The 17,836-nt window shown below is 35.7% G+C and overlaps 1 protein-coding gene across 1 annotated transcript in view; it reads left to right on the forward strand.

Moving 5' to 3' along the window:
* The first annotated feature begins 213 nt into the window (after positions 1 to 213).
* The window catches only part of LOC114294278 (LEAF RUST 10 DISEASE-RESISTANCE LOCUS RECEPTOR-LIKE PROTEIN KINASE-like 2.4), a 39,466-nt gene continuing 21,843 nt past the window's right edge, over positions 214 to 17,836 (forward strand). The window contains exon 1 of the mRNA XM_082907710.1: positions 214 to 1,195. Within this exon, the coding sequence (XP_082763836.1) occupies positions 436 to 1,195 (760 nt within the window). The 5' untranslated portion in view covers positions 214 to 435. The remainder of the gene's footprint in view (positions 1,196 to 17,836) is intronic.

The raw sequence follows: 17,836 nt of genomic DNA on the forward strand, positions 1-17,836 counted from the left end.
CCACTAAATAAGTCATAACCAAAAAATGGGTCTATAAAACATATTTCTATATCATTTTCCGATGGCTTTGTATGAGTGATGTTTGCAAGAAGTTGATATTTCTTGACCCAGCATTAAATAATAAAAAAAAAATAATAACAATAAAAAAAAAGTCGTTGAATGCGAAGGTCATGAACCAAACAAAACCTTACCTTACCTTACCTCTACCTTATCCGTTGGGGCCATTACGTCCATCATACGCACTGACTCTTCAACACACAAAATTTTCCAAAGCCAACACCAGCACCAGTAGTTGTTGAATATCTCTCTCCTTTGGAAAATTCCCAGAAGGTCATATATTTTTCTTTTTGAAAACAATTGCTCTGCTTTCTTACAAAATTATAATATCATTATATAATTGCAAATGAGACCTGATCTGTATCAACCCACGACAACATGCCTCTTTGTGTTAATTTCATCATCATCATCTTCTTGTTCATCGTCAGTAGTCCAACATTACATGGCGCCGACAATGAAAATTACACGACTTGCCACGAAAAAACATACGACTGTGGAGACCAAATAAAAGAAATTAGATATCCCTTCTGGGGAGAAGATCGACTTCAGTTCTGCGGCGTTCAAGGTTTTAAGCTCACGTGCAAAGGCAATGAAAACACAACCATAGTTATCGAGAATCAGGAATTTCGTGTTCTTCATATCAATCAATCTGCTCATAGCATGACCATTGCACGAGCCGATCTGTGGGATACTATTTGCCCTGCGAAATTCATTAATACCACTTTGAATTGGAATCTTTTCGATTACGGTCCACATCCGCAAGTAAATCTTACCTTGTTCTATGATTGCCTCCCTTACTCCGCATCTTACGATCCTAAACAAGAACAATGGAGTCATTTTCAATGCCCGGGCCAGAGTAGTAGTATTATTAATTTCGTCGTAGAAGAGTCATTTTTAACATATCCGCCAAATTGTAAGAGCAGAATCAAGGTTCCAGTTTTCCGAGAGGCTCTTCATGCATTTGGGTGGGATCTGGAAAAATTGGTGAAGCAGGGATTTGAGGCTGCTTATCATGAAATGGACAAAATCCAGGCCTGCGACTTGTGCAATACCTCTGGAGGGGAATGTGGGACTAACACTACTACAAATCAAGCAATTTGCTTTTGCCACAATGGACCTCAACCGCAAAAATGCCAAGGTGTGTGTATCTCCTTTTCTTTCCCCAACTTTTGCATATTCTTAGGCTGACTGGATTATAAATTTTGGTACTAATTTAAAAATGAAAAATGAAAAAATCAGTGGATTATGAATGAAATGCAGTTATATTTTATTCACTTTTTTCGTTTCTCTTTTTAATCTCCATCCAAAAATCAATAATCTAAATATAGTGACAATATGGAAGCTATTGTGAATTGAACATTAGCACTCGAATCTTATTGACTTGAGAAAAAAAAAAGAGGGCTTATACAAGAGGAAAATATAGGAACTTGAGTCATATTTTAAATACAAAAAAGCCAATTCTAGTACTCGAATTAATTCTTAAGACGAAAAGACAAATACAGAATGAAACACAAAATATATTAATTAATATACACTATGTCTAATTCTCTGACCACTTTGTATTCTTAGATTTTTTTTCATTCTATAATGTTCCAAAACCCAATAAAATTGTCCAAATAGTACTCGAAATATCTTGCAGATAGCTCTAGTTGATCACATTCTCTTTTACACAAATATAAGACAATTCAAATGGCAGATCAAACAACAGTCTTTGGTCTCCATAGTAGCCAACTTTGTTCTTCTCTGAAGTTTCGTTGATCTATTCATTTTTCATAATTACTTCACCAGCGGCTACTCTGTGTATGGCAAGAAAAAAATATCTTTAAGACATTTCATGACTTTACTCGATTTAAATTTTATTTTAGTCTTTATTATTTTAATTTAAGTAAATTATACTTTGTTCCTCTTATATTTGGCAATTTTTTCCTTAATTTTTTTTTAATTTTTTTTTCTATTTTGGCCCTTTATATTTTAATTTTTTCTCAATTTACTCATAAAACTAACTTCTGTTTAAAGTTAGACAAAAAATGGCATTTTAGCTGTCATATGACTAAAAAATATATTATTATATTGAGGTTTATGTTTTTTTTTTATCAGGTGTGTAATAAAATAGTTTTATGACACATGACTATGTCATTTTCTGTATAATTTTGAACATAAGTTAGTTTTTGAAGTAAATTGAGAAAATTTTGAAACATGAAGGGTTAAATTAAGAAAATTGACAAACATAAAAAGAACGAAGTGTGATTAGCCCTTTTAATTTTAACAATATTAGTTTTAAACTAAGTTAAATTTCAATTTAGAAACTGGACCTCATGCTTTTCTACCACATATCAATAACATGAGATAGAAAAAAATATGGACAATAATTTGATTGGAATAATCAAATTAAAACTTGATTTAATATTCAAATAAAAATAATAAAGATCAAACCAGTGAAGGCTTTTAGTTCGAAGTCAAGCTAATTTATGATGCTAGTCTTATCTTACTCTTATCCTATAAACAAATGCAATTATAAAATTTTATTAGTGTAGAGGAATGTGTTATGTCATGTGACGCAACATATGAAGGAATATCTCTTTTGTTTGGGAAATTTTGTAATTAGTAGGAAATTTCCATTGAAGGGTGGCTTCCTTTGACTTCTTCAACTAATAGCATGAGGTAACAAGTTATACTACAAGTTTAAAAATTGAGGATTGATAGAGAGCCCTCCAATTATCATTCCCCAACCCTCACACACACGTAACGGTTGGTGTTTGGAGGAGAAGGAAAAAAAAAAACAAAAGAAAAAGTAGTCAATCAAAAAAGAGAGGGGGTCAAAGGAGGTGAGGGGAAAGGAGGTCTTAAACATTTTTGTTAAAAATTTATGTGATCTAAATTTATTTTATATATAAATTTTCATAATCCATTTATTTAATATTCACCACACATATAAATTCTAATCACAAATTTAGATAGTAATTATGACCTCCAAACTTATTGAGTCACAATTATGAGAGGTTATTTGGTGACCTTAAACTATTATTTCATACTTATCACTTGACATTTGTCAAGTTATCTCTCCAAAAATCAACTAAAATGACTAATTTTATTATTTTAATTAATAAATATTAAATTGAGACATCACATAAATTTATCCTAAAATTACTAAATAATTTTTCGACAACTATCTTACGGTTCAGATTTAATGTTGAACAAGTCAATGAAATTGGTCTGATGTAAAATAGGGTTGGGTCTACATTTGACGTTGAATATCGGAAATGTTTTGTACTAGGAAAAATAAATAAATTAATAAATAAATAAAAAGTGTAGTTTCTTTCAGTCCCAGTCTTGTACGTTGCGTGTCGACGTGGTCTAGTCTAAGCCGACTACGACGATGCCTAATTTAAATGATTTTGTGTAATGGATTAATATGATAATTTTAATTTTATTATTTTAATATATTTAGTTAAAAGATATATAATATATTTTTTTAATTATATTTATTATAATTATTTAAAAAATAAATACTATAAAATTATTTAATTGTAATTATTTCATTAATTTTATTTTTTTATAAATAATTTACGCATTTAAAGATTGGAGGTAAAAAAGAAAATGAATTACTCGAATTATATTAACTATGTGGCTTACTTTGAGATTAGTTTATGCCAAAAATACAAATTTAAAATAGGGCTAGTTGTGTTTAAAATAAATTTAATTTATATATTTTAAATTGTGATAATATTTTTCTTTCTCGAATATATAGTATTGATATAACTAATTGCTTATTAATATGGATTGACTTTAAGATTGGTTTGGAAAAATGACTTTTTTTTAGTGATTTTGTAGTTAAAATATGAGATGAAAAAAATAAAATATTTGAGAGTGACTTACCTTCTTAGGGAAAAAAAATATATTAAAAAAATAGAGATTATGATAAGTAATTTTTAACATTTTGTATAACTTTTTGACTTTTTAATTTCTTGAATAAAAATGTTAGAAATTCTAAATAAATTATCAAATATTCTATACAATACTCACATGGTGTCATGTGAATATTGCACTTTTTAATAATTTAATAACTTTAATCTTTTAACCAATGTTTTAAAAACCGGACCGGTGAACGAACCGGAAAAGGGATCGGGTGGATGGGTCACCGGTTCAACCATCGGGTTGAACCGGAATTGAACCGTGACGTAATAAATATATTAAAATTATATTTAAATAAAAATATAAGTAATAAAATTATAAATTAAAAATATTAAATTATCTTAAATATTTGTCCTAATATTTTTTTTACTGAAAAATATAATAATATATTTTAAAATATTATTAATTTCAATTTTGGAAGATGAAATCAAATATTTAATATTCCCTCCATATGATTTTAATTCAAATAATTTGATTGAAAGGATAGCAAAAATTTTGGAGGGATATCAAAATTTCAATATTCTCTCCAAAACATTTGATTGAATCCCACATGGGCTTCTTGAGTCTTTTTTAAAGAATTTTTTTCTTATAAATAGGTGAAGGCTTTCACAATAATTTCATCAAGCTCTTAATGGGATTCCTCACAAGAGGAGACCATTGAAAAAGAGTTTCAAATTAAAATTTTTTTATATTCTTATATTATATTATATATATATATATATATATAAAATAAGAAAGAAAGAAAGAAAGAAACCGTGGGTTTTTCCGGTTTCCATTAAATATGCCGGTTTTCATCTTTTTCGATTCAGAGGATATGTCCAGACCGGAACCCTGACCAGTCGACGGTCGAACCGGCCGGTCCGGTCCAGTTTTCAAAACCATGCTTTTAACCATAATAATCTATTACAAAGACACCACGAGACCGTATTCTGAAATTACCAACTAATCACTCCACTAAAGGGATCTTACCAACTTCCTCCAAAATTGCTTCGTAGCTAAAAAATTAGAGGCTTGAATGGCCCGAATGCCAAAAAGACTTCGTTTTGGTCCTTTTTTTTTTCCCCTCTTTTCTCTGAAACAAAGAGGCCAGAGAAGAAACAAAGGGAGAATAGAGAGAAAAGGAAGGAAGAGAGAAGAAGAAGAAAAGAATAGACACAGATCTATGTGTGTATACACACAGAGCGGCGGTGATGACGATGGGTGCCGGTGAGTGGAGGGTTTGCGATGGTGATAGCGGCATTGGTGAGTGGGAGTTCCGCTTCGCTCTATCTCTCTCTTTGTTCCCTCTTTTTCTCTCTCTGCCTCTTCTCTCTCTCTCTGTTCCCCCCTCTTCTCTGTTCCCCTCCCTCTTCTCTCTTTCTTCTCTCTCTTCCTCCCTCCTTTCTCCTTCGATTTCAAAGAGAAAACAAATAGAAAAATCGAGATAGAAGAAGAAAAGAAAACGGAAAAAAAAAAAAAAAAGTGCCAAAACGATGTCGTTTTGGCACCTCAAACCATTCGAGACACAAGTTATTCGAGCTACCTAGCGAGGTTGTTATTTTTTTTATAATAAGAAGTAAAGAAAGTAAAAACTGCCCCAAAGATTTTTTGTAGTCTTCTTCCACTACCAGAGCTTTTCTTTTCTTTCGCCCAGTCATCTTACTTTACTATTATCCAACATTTCCCACTTTGAGCACCATATTATTTTTTCTTAAATTTTTCTATTTCAATGTGTCTTTAGGTGCAAGATAAAATCTAAAAAATTCCTAGATCTCAAGAATCGAGATTCTTATTATATTATGTAATTAAAAATATATTCAGATACTAGAATAAAAAAACATGGGAACATTGACTTAATTTCGGCAACCACATCCATTAGTTGTTATGCTTGCTAGTCATTCTTCAACATTTCTTTATGTGGTGTGTATTTTTCTTATAATCTTAAAAAAAAAAAAAAAAACCTATATTAGTAAAAGAGAGACATTTTTTTAATTCAAATAAAAGTGAGACATTACATATTATATTACCGATACTAATTGCTAAGTTTTAATAGTCCCAATACTCAATTAGGCCATGGTTGCATTAGTTTATAAAACACTTTAATTTTTTGTTGGGATATGCTATATAGTCTATTTTTATTATTTGTTCAATTTTAAAATTTTGTATATGAATTATTTATATAAAAAATAAATAAATTAATTTGATAATTTTAGTAATATGATTTTATAATTTGATTTTGTAATAAATAAATAATAAATATAATTTAAAAAATATAATATAAAATAAATCTGATGTGGCTATATACTTATAATTATTTTGTTATAAATAATTAAAAAAACTAAAAATAAAAAAACAATTGGTTGGTCTTCCAATCCTTTAGAAGACTATGCCTCCCATCTGTAAAGTTGACTATTTTAATAGGTTATTTTAATAATTGGCTATTAGTTGTATTTGAGAAGATAATTAATTTTTTGATAGTTAGATGTGATGTTTGTGAGAAAAAATAAATAAAATGATTATAAATTTAATGTGACATTTTATTTTATTATCTATTTTATCTTTTAGGTCTCGTTTAGAAACATTCTATTTTAGTAACTTTTTGTCTAAAATATGAGTTAAAAAAAACTAGTATGTTTGAAATGACTTTTTGATTTTTTACGAAAAAATGTGTAAAAAGTAAAGAGAAAATAAAATCTTTGATTTTTTAGTATAGGTTATAGGCTTTTTAGTTTTTTTAATAATTTTTTTAACTTTTAGACTAAAATTATTACATGCCAAACGAGACCTTAATACTATTTTAGCCCAAAAAAAAAAAAAAAACCTCTCCCAAACACTCTCATGGAGTCAAGCTTACACCTGTGTTGTGTAGATTACTCATAATACTTGCGTGTACGTGTCTCCGTTACCATTGTGTCATCCTCACATTACATTTCACTTTCAATGCATTTGAAATTGGGGAAAATATTGATTACATTCTACTTCTTCTTATCGCTTAATAAAAAAAATATAAATAAAATTAAATAAAAAGTTTTATTTTATACTAATCTCATAATATTATAATTTTTATTGTAAATTGAGATTGTTTGGTAACTTAACCATTAGACTTTAGACTATCACCTACTGACAATTTTTTTATTATAATTTTTTATTGTAAAAATTTTATTAAATAAGATATCATTTAAATATTTAATCTAAAATTTTTAAAAATCTTAAACTACTATTACCACCTTGGGACATCACTATTGTGTCTAATATTTTTTTTGTGAAAATGGTTTTGGAAAGTTCCCCTCTTTTCCACACGCTTTCGGTCACCACCATCTTTCCACTTACCAATCATCAAACATCGCAAAAAAAAAAATTTCCACACGTCTCCCACTTTGTTCTCCCAATGTTCTCTTGTTCACATTTACATAAAAATTCTATTGTTTGTCTCATATATATATATATATGTATATATTAATAATCAAATTTTTGAATCAATTTACGCGTATTTTAACTAATCTTATGACTCACACAAAGTGTGTGGATTTTTTTTTTTTTTCACACATGTCCTCACTTTGGTCTCCCAATGTTATCTTGTTCACATTTACATAAAAATTTTATTGTTTGATGTATTGATATTAAAACTTGATTTAATATTCAAATAAAAATAATAAAGATCAAACCAGTGAAGGCTTTTAGTTCGAAGTCAAGCTAATTTATGATGCTAGTCGTATCTTACTCCTATCCTATAAACAAATGCACTTATAAAATTTTGTTAGTGTAGAGTAATATGTTATGTCATGTGATGCAACATATGAAGGGATATCTCTTTTGTTTGGGATATTTTGTAATTAGTTGGAAATTTCAATTGGGCGGTAGTTTCCATAGACTTCTTCAACTAATAGCATGAGGTAACAAGTTATACTACAGATTTAAAAATTTAAGTGATCTAAATATATCTTATATATGAATTTTCTTAATACATTTATTCAATATTTACCACACATCCAAGTTCTAGTCATAAATTTGAATAGTAATTATGATTTCCAAACTTACTGAGTCACAATTATAAGAGGTTATTGGTGGTCTTAGACTATTGTTTCATATTGAAAAAATCTAAATTCTCAAGATATTGATTTGTGATTATATTTCAATTTTAAATAGTAAATACCAATTCCAATCAAATAATTAATAACAAATCGACACAACGATTTAACGTGAAAAAAATCATAATTGAAGCGTCTCCAATTGTGATAAAAAAATCACGAGACAAAGTCACAAAATGATCCACTAAGATGACAAAAAGGAATTATACATCTGTACCCTTAATTACTTAGCAAATCCAAGTCCAAATTGAACTAACCCTGATGTGCCTCTTCCACCACTGCCTTCACCTCGGAATTGTCTTGCCCAACGTTGAATCCACAACGCTGATGTCAAATCTACGATGATGAGTCACTCTAGAATCCACTAAAGTTTCAGGCCTAAGTTTCCCAGAATCCATCGAAGAACACCTATCTTTTGTGAACGTAACAATAAAAACAACCCCTTGATAAAGTCAATATAAAACTCATAGATTCATTGATCACTCTCAAATCATTAAGAAAACACTTATAAAATATCCTTCAATATACCACACTTTGATTTTTCTTTCTCTCTGAAAGTCTAATGGCACACTTTATAGTAAACAAGATTGCGAAGATCGCTCGAGCGTACATTTTATCCATCGAGCGATGCGAGTAAAGGCGATGCAAGTGCAACATTTATCGCTCGAGTAGTAAACCTTGCTTCCCAGAAGTTCAGTTTGCAGGTAGTGATACTGGATGCTCCTCTTCACTGCCCGACACACAAATTACTGCTCAAGCGGTCAAACAATTTGACTGCATTTAAACACTCATAGCATGTACGTAGTCAGGAAAGTGGCAAACACAAGCATAGACACACTGAAACAAAAAAGTAAATAAAATTATAATTGGAAGGAGTTTTACCAAACGAAATTGCCAATTACATAAACTTAACACATACTTATCACTTGACACTTGTCATCTTCCAAAAAATCAACAAAAATGACTAATCCTATTATTTTATTAACTAATAAATATTAAATTAGGACATTACATAAATTTATCCTAAAATTACTAAATAATTTTTCCACAACTATCTTATTGTCTAGATTTCTCTCTGAAGTTCGGGCGGTCCGATATAAAATAGGGCTGGTGTAGACCGCCTGAACTTCCTCCGTGCGCCCCTCTTTTTGGAGAGAGCGCGGATTTGGGTTCTAGCTACTACAGTTCAAACTCCTGTCACGGTTCTGAATCTAATCTCACAAACTACAATGTAAGACTGATAAATCACCAAAGAGTCCAAATCTAGCCAATCGTTTTGAAAAATCGATTTTAATCAAAAAGCACCAAACATGGACTGCTTTACCAGATTTCAGAGTCGCCACCTAAATATTTTATTTTGGAAAATTTAGGAAACCTTGACTCATGCCAAAGGCCACGTGTCCGTCATCACCAAAGTTATCTCGGCTCGGGAACTTAGGTATAAGAGGGGAAGGTCCTGAAATGAGCACTCCCGCTCGCCCAATCAAAGGATCGGCCTCTACTAAACATGATATGTTGTGTTTGAAAACATATGTGTTCTTATTCCTGTTATTTAGCTAACTTACTACGTGATGTGCACAACATACAAGTATAGACTAGATCGCCTAAATTGGAACAAAACAATTCAATGTTTATTTTCGAAAATGGTTTGAATTTGCCACCCTCAAATGGGCTTAGAAATGTGGATTTGCCACCAAACAAGGTGGGCTTAAAACATGATGATTTGCCACTCCAAGTGAACTTAAAACTTACATTTTGATGAATTGTTGCAATTCAAGTAATGAAGCCTTCATCCACAGGCATTCATGCAGTTATAACAATTAAGCAAATAGCCTCATGGCAAGCATGCTATCATGGCAACACTCACACACATGCAAGTATGCTAAAGCGTAAATACTTACAGTGTACTCCAAGCCAAAACAAAGAACTAGTTAGAAATCATGCATGATCCTAGCTATGTTAACAATGCCTAATACAACACATGCAAAAATGCAACTAAATAGGCTCGGCTATCTAATATGGCATATGAAATGCAACAATTTGATAACATGCTTTGAAACACGTATTCAAATAAGTATTGAAAGTCAATGCAGTGTGAATGATGCGCCGAGTCCGGTGCATGCAAGACAAATGAATGATGCAAACATGCAAGCATAAGGTATGCTAATTGAAAATAACCCTAAACTAACCATCGAAAGCGGTTAAGTAAAAGGGAGAAAGAAGTGGGGTTGAAGGACATGCACACACACACACACCGTGATTACAACATTTTGCCCTCGTGAAGGAGGGTCCGAATAAATAAGCTAACTAGCTACGCTAATTAAGCTAATTATTACAAATCAACTAATTAATTATGCTAAGCTAATTAATTATTACAAACCAATTGAAATTGAATAACTAGCTCATCTAAGCTATTTAGAATATTACAAAGATGAATTGAATTAGCTAAACATATTAACTAATTAATTACAAAACCAGTAAATTAACTACCTAAGTAAAGCAGTAAAATGGCCTCAGTGGAGGAAGACATGCATGGTCGATGTGCTTTGCCCGAAAATCCACTACCATGCTGTCAATCACCTCTGTTTGCACTTGCCTTGATCTCTGAAAATTGTGCCAACCTCCAGAATGCTTTAACTCTAAAATAAGGACTTGCTGGTGGGCTGCCAGCCAGAAAAGTGGCTACCAGCCACTAAAACTGGCCGGTCGGCTAGTGTTACTGGCTGGTCGGCTAGTAAAACTGGCTAGTCGGCTAGTTGCTTCTCCAGGCTTTCTGTTTTGCCTTGAAGCACAACTACAAAATCAGCAACTTCTAAGCCAAAATCAGCCTTTAAGAGCTCAAATAAGACCTCAAAGCACCTTAACTTCAAGGTAGAGGTGTTTGATCAAGAGTCCCTTTGCAAATGCACAAAGAATTCCCATTTTCAAGCACTTTCAAGCACAAAAATATAGAGAGATAGAATTCTAGAGAGAGAGAGTGAATTTTTTTGCTCTAAAAAATCTGAACCCTCCAAATGGGGGAGGCAACTCCCTTTATATAGAAAATGCAAGCCAAAGCTTGCTTGAATCCCTCCATACACGTGTATGGAGATGAGCCTCAATGCTCAACAGTTAGCTCAAAATATCTGAAAATATCAGAAAATTGAGAAAAGTGGTTGCCAGCCAGTTCAAGTGGTCGCCCGGCCACTTCAACTAGCTGGCCGACCACTCCAACTAGCTGGCAAGGAGAAAAAATGGCTGGCAAATGCCAAAAGTGGCCAGCAGGGCCCCACTCTCCTTCAGCTAAGAGGCACTAAGGTTTGGCCTAAAAACAAGGCCAAAACACAGAAGGTTTAGAGGCTCAAGGACAAGGCACTCAGCCGAGAACTTCGGGCATTTCGTGCGCACAAACGATGACGTCTAAGTCTTAAGGTCGGTCAAAAATGGGGTGTCTACAATTGCCCTTTTTTGACAGAACTCGGAAGTCATGAAATGACGGGAGTGAATGTCAAAGCCCAGAGACGACCGATTTTTGACAAAGCTGAAGACTTGGACAAACAAACAAAATGCAAATGCAATTGGTTGAACCCGAGGGTTGCCTACATATCCCTTTGCAAGGAATCAAACCAGCATAGTTCAGGGGCAGAATGCAAAACAATACATAATATAACAAAACAATGCAAATGATATACAACGCAATGGAATAATCAAACCATAAGCAGTGCAAAACCACACAAATATCATAAAGGGATGGAGATACAAATCAAACTACATTTACCATAGAAAAGGTGCCGGAGCATTCTAGCCACAATTCTTGCGGAATAGGTGCGTACACATGCAGAACTATGTGTTTCGTAGAAAAAGACAAAGTACAAGTAATTGGGTGGCATGATATAAGTGAGGAATGATCTGCTGAGGAAAGATCGTGATCCTAAAATACTGAATGCAACAAAACAAAATACAATGCAATGGATGTAATGGATGAAGTGAATAAGGCGCGCGGCTAAACCACATCTTACCTAGAAAAGGGATGGACACAAGACAAACCGTGTTTAACACAGAAAAGATGCCGACACCCTCAGACCACAATTCTCTTAGTGGAATAGGCGCGTACACATAATCACAGAACCATGTTTCAATGAAGGAAATGTATGAGCACATGCCAGACTAAGCTTAACATGGAAAGGATGCAGGCGATAAAATGGATAATGCAGTAAATGAATATGGTGACATACTCCAACCACGCTAAAACCGTGAGAGGAGGACAAACAAATCCCAAACACGCTGAAATCGTGTGAGGAAAGGAACACTCTAACCACACTGAAATCTTGAGAAAAGGTTCAAAACAACCACTCAGGGGCGTATTCCACACAACCTGAGATAAGTTCCAAACACGCTGAAATCGTGTGAGGAAAGGAACACTCTGATCACGCCGAAATTGTGAGAAGAGGTCCGAAAACAATAATCAGGGGCACACTAGAAGCAACCTGAGAAAGATTCCAAACATGCTAAAATCGTGAGAGGAAGTGAAACAAATTCCAAACACCCTGAAATCGTGTGAAGAAGTCCGAAAACAAGTCAATTAGGAGCACGTTCCACGCGTCCTGAGAAAGATTCCAAACACGCTGAAATCGTGTGAGGAAAAGAACACTCCAACTACGCTAAAATCGTGAGAAGAGGTCTGAAAACAACAATCAGGGGCGCACTCGACGCAACCTGAGAAAGATTCCAAACACGCTGAAATCGTGTGAGGAAAGGAACACTCTAACCACACTGAAACCATAAGAAGAGGTCCGAAAACAATAATCAGGGGCGCACTCGACGCAACCTAAGAAAGATTCCAAACACACTGAAATCGTGTGAGGAAAGGAACACTCTAACCACGCTGAAACCATGAGAAGAGGTCCGAAAACAACAATTAGGGGCGTATTCCACGCAACCTGAGAAAGATTCTAAACACGCTGAAATCGTGAGAGGAAGAGAAACAAATTCCAAACATGCTGAAATCGTGTGAGGAAAGGAACACTCTAACCACGCTGAAAACCGTGAGAAGAGGTCCGAAAACAACAATCAGGGGCGTATTCCATGCAACCTGAGAAAGATTCCAAACACGCTGAAATCGTGTGAGGAAAGGAACACTCTAACCACGCTGAAATCATGAAGAGGGGTCCGAAAACAACAATCAGGGGCGCACTCGATGTAACTTGAGATAAATTCCAAACACGCTGAAATTGTGTAAGGAAAGGAGGTCTCTAACCACGCTGAAATGGTGAGAAGAGATCCGAAAACAACTGCTCAGGTGCGCACTCGACGCAACCTGAGATAAATTCCAAACACACTGAAATCGTGTAAGGAAATGAACATTTTAACCACGCTGAAATCATGAGAAGAGGTCCGAAGAAAAGCAATCAGGAGCACACTCATGCGCAACCTGAGAAAAGCCCCGGGGGACAACGATCCTAAACTCTGCTCAACATAAAAGGATGAATAATACAAGATAACACAAGATGCAAATCAATGCAATAAGTGCTATGATATGATACATGTTACAAGCAATGTAGCGCATGATGTTTAGGAAATTCAATAAACAATCAAAGCGGCGCTTTAGAAAGCACCTCACGGGGCGAGTGGCGATGAACCGCTCTACTCTGACGCGGATCTCCCCTTGTATTCTTTGAACTCTTACCTTCAACTCGCAGTACAAAGGTTCTAAAATGCTGACAAGGAGCAACATCTGCATGTAGAGGCCACGGATGCCGCTTTCCTTCCTGATCATATTCAAATCTTTCCCTATTCTCCAATGGGGTGACAGACTAGGTTGGTTCAGTATCCAGAATTGAGGTGCACACGTGCTATCTCAATCTATGGGGCTGCCATACAGATTTCAAGCCAGCGATACACCCCTAGGTATTTAAACCAGACTTTAGTCTCGGAAATCTTGAACCTTTGCGTTCTAGGCATCAGCCATTCGAACTCTAGTTTCTACCGTCGTAGTTGGTCTACTAGGAACTCATTGCAAACACAGCCAAGATACCTCTGACAGGCCATTCTAGCTTAAAGCAGGTTTGAACTTGAGCTTGGGGCAGAGGTACACTCATACTTCGAAGCATTGACAAGGCCTCAAAAGGTACATCGGAATACAATCTCGAAATTTTCTGAAGTTGAAACACACTAGGATGCTCCAAATTTTCCCTCTTTTCTTTTGCTTTGCCATCTGGAACCCATGTAGTTTCAGATAGGTCATTGTTCTATTGCTCTCTCATGACCTGGGTTGAACCTTGCGATTTTTTGAAAGAGCTAAACCTGTTTTGCACAGATGTGGAGAACGGCACGGCACTCTGAGCACAAAACGATTCGCTTTTGAAATTAAGAAATGAGTTCTTAACCGGGTATTGAGCCTACAATAGAACACAGCACACCACGACTCAACAAAGGAAAATAAAGGTAAAACGACCTAAACACACTTATTGACACTTGAAACGACTCAAAATAAGAATCGAGACAAACAAGAACACACACACACAACACTCAGATGTGTTCCAAGGGCGAGAGACCTCTCGGTTCACGGGGAGCCCACAGCTTCTCCCAGTATTGTTTCCCATCATTTCTTATTTGTGATTCTCACATCACTCTGGCACTCAATCTCTAATTTTCTGAAAAGCCCTTTTTCACTTTTTCTCTCAGCGCACATCTCTCTATTCTTCAATCTCTCTTATTTTTTATCCCTCCCCTGAGTGGTTGACAGATAAGCTGAAAGTTGTGGGCTCTTGCCCCTGGTATTCTGCCAGATTCTTCTTCTTTCACTCACAGCTAGTGAGCTCTCCCACAGAGGGGGTTGTGATGCGACTGCATGTGCAGCAGATCTACAACTGACATCGGTTGACAATGCCCCTGGCTAGTATGGATGTGATCAGACCTGTCCAAATGAGGGAGTGGAATATCCTGCTCCCTTCTAGCTTGTGTTTCGCACTTGGCTTGATACCTCGCTGCTTGGAAGATAAGAGAGCTTTCGACCCTTTGCTTGTTAGCTTCAGTTGTGCCCTTTCCGGCGAATATTGCGCCCTTTTTGGAAAGTATGGTGCCCTTTCTGGCGAGTATACTGACAACGGGAAAAAGATAGAAAACCTGACTCAACTATGCCCCCTAGTTCGTCATTTTGACCATTTTTTGTTTTGGTTTTCTACTAAAACAATTTTGACCAACACGAGAGTTAGATTAACACGCTTGTTCAATTTTCTGATTTGAAATCATGCAAGTCAGGTTATGAACACTGAAAATTTTCCTTTTTTGGGTCCAAGAAATGGTCCAGTTTTGGAAAAAATGGAATAATTTTCGAGAAAACTAGTCAACCTCATTAAAAATCCTCAAAACTATTTTTCCAAATGGCCACTGCTTGACCAACATAGAATTTACTCTCGAGATGCACAACCTCAGATCTGAACTTGAATTGTCTTGCAGCTGAAATCTTTCTAACGGAATAGGACAACCAAGTTTGAACGAAGATGAGCCAATTCGCACATGGATAGGATAGTCGAGTTGAACAAGGATAAGCCAATCAACATGGATGAGCCAAGCAGGCTAAAAATGGATTGGGGCTGAACTTCAAGATGAAGTTGCCTACGTATCCCAAACATAGGAATCAGGCCTGACGTAGTTCCGGGTTAAGGTTCACTCGGGTATTAACCTCTCCTTTTGCGCTCTAACTTTTGCCAAGGCCGCCCTTTCGGGTTTTCAACCTTGCGAGCTCTGTTTTTCTTTTTTTTTTTCATTTATTTTCTTTTCTTTTGTTTCTTTTTCTTCATTTCTTTTTCTTTTCATCTTTTTTTTTTTTGTTCTTTTCTTTTCTTTTCTTTTTTCATTTTTCTTTTTCTTTTATTTTCTCTGCTCTAACTTTTGCCTGAGTCGCTCTTCCGGGTTTTCGGCCCAGCAAGTCTCTCAAGGGTAAAAAAGAAGGGTTAACTTGCCAATATTGATCGATTTGAGATCTCGAAGCCATCTGAATCCAGGAGGATGGCTGCTGTTCGCTGATGATATAGAAGTCCGTCCAACGGGGGCTGAAGTTGCCCCTAGTGTTATGGATAGGAACTCAATTGTCTTTCAACAATAAATTTTCTTCTTCCAGCTTCTGGAATCTGGCTTTCTTGCCAGTCTTCATTGGTTTGCGGAATGACTCATCTTTGACTCTTTGAGTACATCTGACATTTTGTTGCCCCTAGTTCAAGGGCTACTTTTGATCTAGCTTTACAAGCTTCCTTCGATAACATCTGATCTTCTTGATCTGACTTTCTTGCCCCCTAGTTCGAGGGCTGCTTCAAACCTAGCCTGACCGGCCTCCTTTGATGTCATACGACGTTATTGCCCCTAGTTCATGGGCTGCTTCAAATCTGGCCATACAAGCCTTACATTGTGGTTGACCGTTGAACATTCTGAATCCAAGTTCAAGGTTTGAAAGCAAAAGGGGTTGAGTCTCGAGGCCGAGAGCGATTCTATGCTGCACAATCCCAAGATCAATTCCATGCATGTCTTCGCAGGACCACGCAAAACATTTTTTGAAATCTTTTAAGAAAGCGACTAGTCGCTCGTGAAGGCAGTGTAGAACCAATCTAGATCAAGCCAGGATCCTTCTCAGTACTCACATTAACAAGCATGATCTCATTCATTAAGGGCTTAGCATGCCTCTCTTTCTCTTAATTGATCAAATTTTTGCAAATTCCGAGGAATTCCTCCCTCTTTGTTTTCATCACAGCGTTAAAAAAGTTTTGAAAAACTTAGGTCAATGCAATGATTTCAAGGCATAGAAAAGTAGGTGAAAAGCACTGCCGTTTCATTCAGATCTTCTGGCACAACTGGCTCAAGGCAAAAACAAACACTAAAGCGTGAAAATCACTGCTGTTTCATTCAGATCTTCTGGCGCAACTAGTTTCATGGTAAAAACAGACGCAAAAGAAATGGTGTAAAAGACAAACACAAAACAAGCAAGTAATGTCTGAGGTAACACCCCCAAAATCACCTGACTCTAACACAACAAGACAAACTCGATACAACAAGACTGACTCAATACAACACAACAAAACTGACTCAATACCCAAGTTAGGAAGTAAAATAAACAACATTTGCACATTGCTCAAAACAGTGCGTGCCATCCCCATAGCTGGAGTAAACTGAGCGTTATCCGCAGGTGGTTCATCCCCCGATCACATAATCACATTATCTCCCAAGGTCATTGGTCCAGTGCCGATAGACTTTGTAGGACCTAGTGTGACGATAACCTTGTTATCAATCAAATCTTGTATTTCATGGCGAAGACGAAAACAAAGGTCAGTGTCATGGCCGGTTTGTTGATGGAAGGCACAGTACTTGGCATCATCATGCTTAGCTGGAAGGGGATCCGGGAGAGACCGAGGCTCAAGGAGTTTGAGATTGCCTTGTCCAACGAGGATTTGGAGAGCTTTGGACAAACTCATATAGAGCGGAGCGAAGACCCTCCGGCCTCGGGGTTGGTACTTCGAGGTCTATGGAGTTATGGATATACCAGTAAAAGGGTTGGCAAGTGCTGACTGGGTTTGCTGATCTCTTCCATGTGTAGGATTGGAGCTAAAAGGGGTGTTCTTGATACGACATCTCTTTTCCCGACTTTCCCCTTGATTTAGAATGCTCTCACCGTGAGTTACAAAGGTGTCATCCACAGTTTTTGCAACAACTGCGAGCACTTGTTGTTTGTTCAGCCATTCAGCTTTCAAAGCCTCAACAGCTCATACAAGGTGTTCATGGGGACCAATGCCTGCCCCTACCTTGTTCTTGCCATTTGTCTCCTCTTTGCC

Source organism: Camellia sinensis, chromosome 15, assembly GCF_055761805.1.
Source record: "Camellia sinensis isolate YWXY chromosome 15, ASM5576180v1, whole genome shotgun sequence".
Taxonomy (NCBI): Eukaryota; Viridiplantae; Streptophyta; class Magnoliopsida; order Ericales; family Theaceae; genus Camellia; species Camellia sinensis.